The 11,019-nt window shown below is 36.0% G+C and overlaps 1 protein-coding gene across 1 annotated transcript in view; it reads left to right on the top strand.

Annotated features, from left to right (window-relative positions):
* Positions 1-5,081: 5,081 nt before the first annotated feature.
* LOC107556132 (exocyst complex component 2-like) overlaps positions 5,082-11,019 on the top strand; it is a 40,447-nt gene continuing 34,509 nt past the window's right edge. The window contains exons 1-6 of the mRNA XM_016239168.1: positions 5,082-5,178; positions 7,344-7,472; positions 7,741-7,917; positions 8,365-8,491; positions 9,653-9,766; positions 9,855-9,979. Of these exons, the coding sequence (XP_016094654.1) occupies positions 7,355-7,472; positions 7,741-7,917; positions 8,365-8,491; positions 9,653-9,766; positions 9,855-9,979 (661 nt within the window). The 5' untranslated portion in view covers positions 5,082-5,178; positions 7,344-7,354. The remainder of the gene's footprint in view (positions 5,179-7,343; positions 7,473-7,740; positions 7,918-8,364; positions 8,492-9,652; positions 9,767-9,854; positions 9,980-11,019) is intronic.

The following is an 11,019-nucleotide window of genomic DNA, read 5'->3' as shown; positions in this document are numbered from 1 at the left end:
AGACTATTGCACAGAAAACTATATAATACATTTTGAGCAACATGAAATTAGCAACTGATAATGTAGGATACCGCAGATAAATGTACATAATCAATTGCATAAATGTACCAAAGCAAAGCTTGTTCAAAAGAATTAGAAACTGCTTTTATGCTGTGTACAAATGACTAGATGATGTGGAAGTTGTACAAGTAGTTTTGAAAATTTCATTGCTGATTTGAGAAATGCACCAAAGCGACTGAGAGAAACTGTAAAGCAGTAAGATAGAGCTGAATGGTGACCCCTCCTCTTCTTTCTCTGCAGTATACAGGATGTCTTTCATCCACCCTTTCCAAGAGGATCAAAAGCCCGTTAAAACTGACCCCAATGCATTTTCTCTCTCGCACACGTAGTTTCCTCTGCCAGATACCCCCTTTATCCACATTGTGGAAACGAGCCCCCATTTCCTTTTTTAATGCTTAGCTCATTACTCATGCACACACTTACATTAGGCTTATACATTCAGATGAATGTCCTGCCAAATTCAAACACCCTATTTACGCTAAACTTCCTCTAGCTCATAAATTCAGTGCAGCGACTGTAAACAGGTTAGCTCTGCTTGTGTAAATATAGGACTGTATATAATCTTGTTAGCAATTCTTCAATGTATAGGCCTATCACATTTCCGTGTGATATTTCGCTGTCAGACAGATACCAAACCAATCAATTATATTTTACACATTTTAAGTGAATATACACGTCTTCTGAAAAGCAGTAGTTTTTATGGCTGAACGCACATACGGCAGGCGTGTGATTTAGAATAACTGCTCAGCAATCTCTGCTTTTGTTGCGCCCCCAACTGGTCAAGTTTGGCACATACAGTTTCATTTATATTTCAGTTGTACATAGAACATTTTATATCTACTTATTCACTGCTACACAGAAATTATGTGTACATTATGTTAATATATGCCACTTTTAATATATATTTTAACTGAAACAATATTGACGTAACATACAATAATACAAAAAAATTGTAAAAACAAAAAAATGCCTTAGGTGTTCAGTGATTAGTGGGTGTTTTAACATAGGATCAAAATATAATATACAATATATCATAATAAACCACAAATGTCTCTTGCTGGAGTTGTCTTCAATAAATCAAATTATCAGAATATTTACAAATAAATTACCTTTGCAAATAAAATACAATTCACTAATACATATAAATGACGAATAAATGAGGAGAAATAGTAAACTATTCAAATGAGAACCAAACTGCATAACTAAACTTTTGAAGTGGCTCTTGGCTTGAACAGAAAGAGACCTGAAAGCCCTACAAAAAAATTTAAAAAATGATTTTAAAACTGTTTTTATTGCTGTAAGATCTTATCTTCTTATGTACAGTATCAATGCAACTTTTTCAATTCACTGTACTATGCAGTTCATCAAGACGTCAAGAGCTCAAAATAATGTTATTACAGTAACAGTGCTGTGTGAGAGTGATGTTTAGGTGTGTGTGTGTGTAGTAGGAAGCCTATTCACAGTATTTCCTGTGCTGGCTCAGGACCCATGGGAACACACTGACGAACACATTCAAGCAGAACAATAATGTCGAAAAATTGTATTCTTTTCCACCATCATGTGCACACAGTGCCATCCAAGTGTAAAATAGAATTTTAAAAAACACTTTTTAACCAGAAGTAACATGAATCAGTGCTAATTCATAAACTGACAAAAACATTTCTCATTCCCTGTTATTCATTCTGTATTATTTGTCTGTTCCACTCTCACTCTGTACCTCACTTTGTACTATAAATTCTCTTCATTAGTGAAAGTCAAGATTCACTTGCACAATTCATGCTAAATTTACAAAAAGTCTAATTATAATGTGTAAAAAATGTGCTTGACACTTTATGACAACCAGATCAACCATTTTGCATTTAATGACTTATACGATGAACTAAAGACTATATGTTTTGAGGGGTAAGACTATTGCACAGAAAACTATATAATACATTTTGAGCAACATGAAATTAGCAACTGATAATGTAGGATACCGCAGATAAATGTACATAATCAATTGCATAAATGTACCAAAGCAAAGCTTGTTCAAAAGAATTAGAAACTGCTTTTATGCTGTGTACAAATGACTAGATGATGTGGAAGTTGTACAAGTAGTTTTGAAAATTTCATTGCTGATTTGAGAAATGCACCAAAGCGACTGAGAGAAACTGTAAAGCAGTAAGATAGAGCTGAATGGTGACCCCTCCTCTTCTTTCTCTGCAGTATACAGGATGTCTTTCATCCACCCTTTCCAAGAGGATCAAAAGCCCGTTAAAACTGACCCCAATGCATTTTCTCTCTCGCACACGTAGTTTCCTCTGCCAGATACCCCCTTTATCCACATTGTGGAAACGAGCCCCCATTTCCTTTTTTAATGCTTAGCTCATTACTCATGCACACACTTACATTAGGCTTATACATTCAGATGAATGTCCTGCCAAATTCAAACACCCTATTTACGCTAAACTTCCTCTAGCTCATAAATTCAGTGCAGCGACTGTAAACAGGTTAGCTCTGCTTGTGTAAATATAGGACTGTATATAATCTTGTTAGCAATTCTTCAATGTATAGGCCTATCACATTTCCGTGTGATATTTCGCTGTCAGACAGATACCAAACCAATCAATTATATTTTACACATTTTAAGTGAATATACACGTCTTCTGAAAAGCAGTAGTTTTTATGGCTGAACGCACATACGGCAGGCGTGTGATTTAGAATAACTGCTCAGCAATCTCTGCTTTTGTTGCGCCCCCAACTGGTCAAGTTTGGCACATACAGTTTCATTTATATTTCAGTTGTACATAGAACATTTTATATCTACTTATTCACTGCTACACAGAAATTATGTGTACATTATGTTAATATGTGCCACTTTTAATATATATTTTAACTGAAACAATATTGACGTAACATACAATAATACAAAAAAATTGTAAAAACAAAAAAATGCCTTAGGTGTTCAGTGATTAGTGGGTGTTTTAACATAGGATCAAAATATAATATACAATATATCATAATAAACCACAAATGTCTCTTGCTGGAGTTGTCTTCAATAAATCAAATTATCAGAATATTTACAAATAAATTACCTTTGCAAATAAAATACAATTCACTAATACATATAAATGACGAATAAATGAGGAGAAATAGTAAACTATTCAAATGAGAACCAAACTGCATAACTAAACTTTTGAAGTGGCTCTTGGCTTGAACAGAAAGAGACCTGAAAGCCCTACAAAAAAATTTAAAAAATGATTTTAAAACTGTTTTTATTGCTGTAAGATCTTATCTTCTTATGTACAGTATCAATGCAACTTTTTCAATTCACTGTACTATGCAGTTCATCAAGACGTCAAGAGCTCAAAATAATGTTATTACAGTAACAGTGCTGTGTGAGAGTGATGTTTAGGTGTGTGTGTGTGTAGTAGGAAGCCTATTCACAGTATTTCCTGTGCTGGCTCAGGACCCATGGGAACACACTGACGAACACATTCAAGCAGAACAATAATGTCGAAAAATTTTATTCTTTTCCACCATCATGTGCACACAGTGCCATCCAAGTGTAAAATAGAATTTTAAAAAACACTTTTTAACCAGAAGTAACATGAATCAGTGCTAATTCATAAACTGACAAAAACATTTCTCATTCCCTGTTATTCATTCTGTATTATTTGTCTGTTCCACTCTCACTCTGTACCTCACTTTGTACTATACTGATGTTTCTGGTCATTTTGAGTCTTATCGCTGTTGTAATGACCCATGGTGTAGTAATTGCCACTTTCATATCAGGAATGTGGAACCATCATCAGCAGTGGGTATATGCTGAACAAACAAACAGTGGAGATCTTAAGTGAGTTATCTTATTTTACTAACGTTTTCTCTGTTAATTAGCTGGATGGATCTTTAGCGGTGGCCCTCTTGAGAAAATAGCCGAGGCTACATGATGTGTTTACACTGTTGAACATCCCTTGTGGTGCCGTCACACGCAACACAGTGCGTTGAGGCCGCAAGAAAGTCAAATTGGATTTGATTCCTCAGATTAGTTCAGAATGATTGAAAAAATGACGTTCCCAAGAGCCCAAAAGGCCTTATCTGAGGGAAAGTATCTCTGCCGTGCACTATTTAAGGAGATAAGAGAGGGCATAATGGCACACAGTACTTGGGTGGTCTGTGTTGTGTGGTGTTATGGTGCGGCGCTTTCCCAGAACAAGTGGAAGTAACGCCATATGCATTGTGAAAATGGTTCATAATCTACATGTGACCTCACAGGATGACTTTGATGTTGAACATTGTGTAATTGAAATACAATTAGTTAAACTGAGTGTTGCATCACAGCATGAAACTCAAAATCTGGTGCGTGATGTTATATAGGCCTGTTATATGAAATGATTAATAACTTTTATACACAATTTATAAATTATATTAATTTAATTTATATATTATATAAATTAATTTATAAATTATATACCAAAAATTCTTTGAATTTGAATCATTCATTCAAATATATATCTGTCCCTTGTTTACATTCTTATTCCCATTTGTATATGAAATGAAGGTTTCATTCATATTTAATGATGATTAAAGTTCAAAATAAAACAAGTAAGGAGAAATCCTAAACTAATACTAGACAACTTTGATTCAGCAGGAGTCATCTACCAAAACGTTGTATATTAAAGTTATTTAGTTCCCAAGCAAGTTCGAGTAGTGTGCAGGATTTTTCATTCTTTTGTTTGATTTTGAACTTTTATTCGACACACCTAGGCTACAACATATTCAGTCTACTATATTTAAATTTTTATGATGATAAAAATGTAAAGTGTTAAAATTGCTAGATGTTTTAGCTTTCTTTCGCTCATTCTCCAGAAACATGAGAATTTTCCAGCAAATACCAACAGTTCAGACCATCAGTCTTCTTTTGTAGGTATTTACATTTTTAAAATAAAGAAGAAATAGCATATTCCTTAAAAATTACATTACAGTTTGCATATCTACACTCTGTGGCTCAATATGATGCATTGTTCGTGTGTCTGTCATGTGATTCGTCGTGTGGGCGGGGCCGCAGCATCTCAACCGGAACTGTTTTTCAGAGGAGAGAAGCTTTGTGTAAAGATCCTCTTCACCGCCTTTACCTCTGTAAGTAATCGCAATGTTTTATTCTACCTTGCTTTGCGGATGATAAAGCAGGGTTCTTATTATGTGGAAAAACTCTTAATAAATTCGTTGTCGTCGGCTTGTCATTTCTGTCGGATTGTTTTTAGCATTAGCCAGTCAGCTATTGTCAACTTTCAGAGCTGCTGTTTATGTTCATGTTTTGTTTTGTTTGACAACCTCACTATAATGTATGTAAATTCGTTTTTGTCTTAACTGAGTTGTGTATTTTATCTTTGTGAAAATTCATGTTGGGTAACACTCTTCGTCAGTTCATTACATTGTCAGTAATTACAAACTCATGAAACCGCTACTATATTATAAAACCTTAACCAGTTTGTATGCATAATAATTTAAGCAAAGCAAGAGCGTATAAATCAAATTTGACTTCAGTATAATTTGTTTAAATTGGTTTAATGCCATTTCTATGAAAGATCTAACATCTTGTTTTGTTTTGGGGTCACGTTCTGTTTGTGCTTTTCTTCCGTCTCATCTTCAGTTAAGTGTTTTTGGTGATTGTCAGTGTTAAGTAATAGCAGCAACTTAAAATGCAACCCAGGGCCCATCATGCTTTGCAGGAGCTCAGTTTTTTATGTATTATTATAGCTGAAATCATAATGTAAATTAAAACCAGATTATAGCTAAATTGTTAATTATAATTTTTTCTTGTGTTGAATATTGAATGCATGTTTTCTATTTTTGCTATTTGGTGTTTACTGGCTACGGCTTTTAGAGATAGAAGTAAAACACTGCAAATCTATTTAAATCTATTTGTCTTGCAAACATAAACTTTCAGCAATGAATACAATTCTTGCCGATAAAATAAGCATATAATTATTTATATCATGGCCAATATTTAGAATTTATATCTTTATTATCTAATAAAAGCACTAAGTAGTCATTTTGTAAATGTCGAAAAATTATATGCAGTCAGCAGTATGATGCTCTCGTGTTAAATAGTTTGTTCAAGCTCCTGCGATTACATGTCGAGTGTTAATTTCTCCTGCTGAGAGAGTGTGTGCTGTAGGTGGGGGGTCACTGTGTTTATGAAGGGGGCTGAGTGTTGATAGGATGGCGCTTAGTAATTTGTCTGAGAAGAGCTCCTTATTCCATAGAGACTCTCAGGTGTCAGTCATCTAAGCAGTCAATCATTTCCAAATGTTGCCACACAGAAGTGTGTGTGTGTGTGTGTGTGTGTTTGACTTTACCATTTTCACTTTCATCAGACTTTGCTGTAACTGAGCAGAAGTTAAAATGTAATCCTTTTAATTGTTTGTTTTATGTGAATTGTTTTTCCCCTCCCTTTGGATATTTTTTCTTTTCTTTTCTTTCTTTCTTCCTTTTGTTCTGTCAAAACTACCCCACTGATTTTTGTTTTGTCAAAAAATGCCAAGCCGCTTAATGATTTTTTCCCCAATTTTCTTCTTAATTTATTTTCAAAATTATTGTTGTCACTTTGACATTTTTGCCACGCTTTAGAGTTTTGAATGAGAACATACTCATCATAAAAGAGGTCTATTTAAATCATAGTATGCATGAAATGCATTTTAGTGGACATCCAGACAAAAAAAATAACACAGGGCACCATTGGCCTATGTAATCTATAAAGACAATTTGACTATTTACCAAGGTATTGGTATCATCATAAAAATTCTGCTGTGAATATACTTGTCAGACACCCAGTTTATATTACTGCTAGACGTCTTCTGAAACTGCACTGTGGACTCTGAGGGTCTGCTGTAGAACTCAACCATCACCCTGTCCCCCTTTATCTCTCTCTCTGGCCCATACCAGAGACCACACAGACACAGAAACACACTCTACCAGACCACACAGAGGCAGCTATGGGGTCTTGCACGCAAACCTCCCTGGAGCTGTCAGTCTTGTGCTCCGTGTGGGTGTTTGCATACAAGAGAGAGCGTTTGTGACAGTGCAAAATGCCACGGGAAAAATGCCTTGATTGCTGAACTACTAGTCATATTGCATTTAGTGTAGCATCCGTATCACTCCGAACAGTAACACGCTCGCTCGGTGTGAGCCTAATGGGTAGATTTATTTGTTCATGTCTAACAGTTTTTAAATGCACTGAACGTGCTGAATGCCTCCTGAGCCTAAACAAAACACTTGGTGTTTACCTGTGTCTAGTCTAGGTGTTTAAAGGATGTCTCGTGCACGCCAGCCTCCTTTGGTGACTGGCATCTCACCCAACGAGGGCGCGCCGTGGACCAAAGTCACTATTCGTGGAGAGAACCTGGGCACTGGACCCAATGATCTCATAGGTAATACACATGCAATAGCCTTTGCATTACAGATACACACCCTCCTTTTGAACAAACATTCACTAGTGTTCAAAGGTTTGGGTTCATTAAGCTTTTTTTTTTTATTATTCAGCAAGGGCACATTAAATTGGTCATAAGTGACAGTGAAGACGTTACAAAAATTATATTTAAAAAAAAAAAAAATTCTCAGAGTAAGATGCCATTAAGGACCTGAGCTGAGGCTAATTTGGCCATTTGATTTCCTTTTCTCTTGGTCTTTGTCTGTCAGGTCTGTCTATCTGTGGTCATAACTGTTTGCTGACAGCAGAATGGATGTCTGCTAGTAAGATAGTGTGTCGAGTGGGTCCTGCTAAAGATGACAAGGGTGAGATCATTGTCACCACCAGGAGCGGAGGCCAAGGGACATCCACAGTCTCCTTCAAACTGCTCAAACCCGAGAGGATCGGTGAGACACACACTCACAGTGCCCTCTGACTCATGTACACACACTCTGTGCATGTTTACAATGCTCAATCTTACACCAATTATGCTTAACCCTGTTGTAAGGTCATGTAAACATCTTAAACTGTGCCCTTTCATTGCGTAAAGATCTGCTTATCATAAAATGATTGCTACATCTAGTTTTATACCAACTGAAGTCAGTTTATGTTTTGATGTAAAAAACAAGCAAACAAACCAAAAATCCTGATAATTTCGGATCTCATGTAAAAGTGTTTTTTGCATTATCAGCATATTGTTGTGCATGTAAACACACTCAATGTCTGTTAAAGGCAAAATCATAATTTTGGTTTGATTGATACACACTCCTTGAATGTACACATATGCTCTTTGAAGACGGCAATGGATTTTAAGCCCTCAACCAATGAGTATGTGCATGTTTTTTTGTGTTTAGGCATTCTGGATCAATCTGCGGTCTGGCTTGATGAGTTGAATTACTATGACATGAGGACCGATCGCAACAAAGGAATCTCTCCTCTCTCGTTGAGGCCGGCCAACCCTTTGGGCATCGAAATAGACAAGTAAAGAAACATTCACAATTGAATTTGTGTTGTCCTCTTATGAACTTCGAAAGTAATACATTTACACCTACAACTAAGCACACGTATTGCTCTACTTGAGACACACACACACACAGTCTGGTTCACTATCCTTGTGGGGACTCTCCATAGGCGTAATGGTTTTTATACTGTACAAACTGTATTTTCTATCGCCCTACACCAACCCTACACCTAAACCTACCCCTCACAGAAAACATTGTGCATTTTTACAATCTCAAAAAAACTCATTCTGCTGTACCCATTGACACAAGTTCCCATGAGTTGGTGTGTATTTAGGTTTAAGTCCCCACCAATGTAGAAAAACCTGTACACACACACACACACACACACACATGTGCTTCATTTGATTAAAACACACACTCACATAGACTAAAACAAATGCATTTCCTCACACACGTCACCCAAAAAGCACTACCCTGTGTTTATAGAAGTGGACTGCTGTGTTTATAAGGAAGGAGGTTCAGCAGAAAGTAGAAACAGCCCATTGTGTGGATGTCTTCTACCTGGATGAAGTCATTGGTACACTATTTCCTTTGATAGGAAGTGAAACTCTTCCTTTCCCTTTACCTCTGCAGCACCTTTAACCATTTACTCATTTATATCTATATATTCAGTCAGATGAGATACACTACAGTTCAAAAGTTTGGGGTGGATAAGATTTTGTAATATTTTTTAAAAGAAAAATCTTATGCTCACCAAGCCTGCATTTATTTGATAAAAAATATAGTAAAAACAGTAATATGTGAAATATTACTACACTTTAAAACAATCTATTAATTATATTTTATAATGTAATTTATTCCTGTGAGAGCAAAGCTCTCATGTTTCTAACATGTTGATTTTTGTATTTCTTTAAAAAAATAAATCTTACTGTACCCATATTTTTCAGCGGTATATGAATCATATGTATTTCATCAGTCTATTCTGTGACACATCAAAAGACACAGTGGGTTGGCTTATGCAGTGCTGTTTATATGTGGACAGATCTGGTTTGTGCCCTGTCTTGTTTTCTTTATGGTCTGGACTGTGGTAGATCAGATGGTCTATGGTCTGTGGTATTTTCGTGATGAGTCTTTATAGACCAGCTGTGTGGTTGTCTTAATTCTGTCTTTTGTTTTTCAGAGGGAAGGTTCCTCTGAAGGATCTGGAGAACATGTTCCCTAGTATGAGTGGAGACTTCACTAGTGAGAATTTCTCTGCCACCTGGTATCTCATTGAGAACCATTCTTCAACCAGGTCGGTCTATATACCATCCATCTGTACATTTGTTAATCTGCCAAAATAGATTTTTGTGTGATGTGCGTTATGTTTGTTGCTGTTTTAGCTTTGAACAACTGCGTGCGGCTGTGGGAAATCTTAAGAAACAGGCCAGTAAGAAGAATGAGGGCAGTCTGGCCTACGTGAAAGGAGGTCTCAGCACTTTCTTTGAGGCTCAGGATGCTCTTGCAGGTACGTGTGCTTGGTGTGTACATTTAAACACATATAAACACAGCCATAAGTAATTCAGTTCTTGCATTTGACTGAAGGAAACAGAAGCATATTTTAGGGAAACAGAATATTGTGCTGGAAGTAATATAGGGTGGGACTGGATTGTAGCCATGAGGATTTTGTTGCCTTTAGGTCATGTTGGAATGATTGTGTTAAAATTACTCATCCCGTAAATACAATGTTGTAATGACCATTGGGAAGCTCAGGATTTTTGAGTTCCACTTTTTGAGTCGATTTGAATTAAAGACTGGAAGCAAATTGGAATTGATTATAAGCAGTTTAATTTGTGAATATTGATTGTACAGTATTTATTTTTTTTTTTTACTTTTTGAATATTTTCTGTGGACTTCTGGTGAAGAATTGTTAAGCTTGCCAGAAAATGTTATGACACTACCAAAACATCAGTGTAAAATTATGATTTAAATTACATACCAATTTTTCAGCTATCTTGGAAGTCCTCTGAGAAATGTAATCTTGTTCTGATAGAAACGTTCATGATTGTGATACATTTTTTTCCCACAAAGTGTATAATTTAAAAAGTTTTTTTGACCTTCATTGAATAACTCATTGGGTTGGTTCCTATATTAAGTATTAAAAGTAAAGCTCAAATAGACAATATGAATGCTAATATGGATGCATTTAACAAAATTAGTTGCATGGGCCTTTTATTCAAGTTTCTTTCACTTCTTACATCATTGTACACAGGTGTATGTTCTCTACTCAGACTGCTGTCATCAGAGGTCAATGTCACTGTGCAGATTCTATTTTTCAAATCTGTCTGTGTGTGTTGGATTTGTCTCGGTTCACTTGTCTGAAGTCAAACAGAAGAACTATTCTTAGCACTGCGTGTCCATGTGATTGACATGCATGGGGACGGATAACAAGGCGTGGTTGTCAATGTTTAGATGAGGTTGTAATAAGGTTGTCATTGTGCTGAGAGGAAACGAGAGAGCAGCAAACGGAAGCTGCACTGATTCCCAGAGAAGACTCCCAAAACTTAC

This window comes from Sinocyclocheilus grahami, unplaced genomic scaffold (assembly GCF_001515645.1).
Source record: "Sinocyclocheilus grahami isolate Dianchi unplaced genomic scaffold, SAMN03320097.WGS_v1.1 scaffold556.1, whole genome shotgun sequence".
NCBI lineage: Eukaryota > Metazoa > Chordata > Actinopteri > Cypriniformes > Cyprinidae > Sinocyclocheilus > Sinocyclocheilus grahami.
Note: the sequence above shows the minus strand (reverse complement) of the source record. Positions and strands in the feature narration are given on the sequence as shown.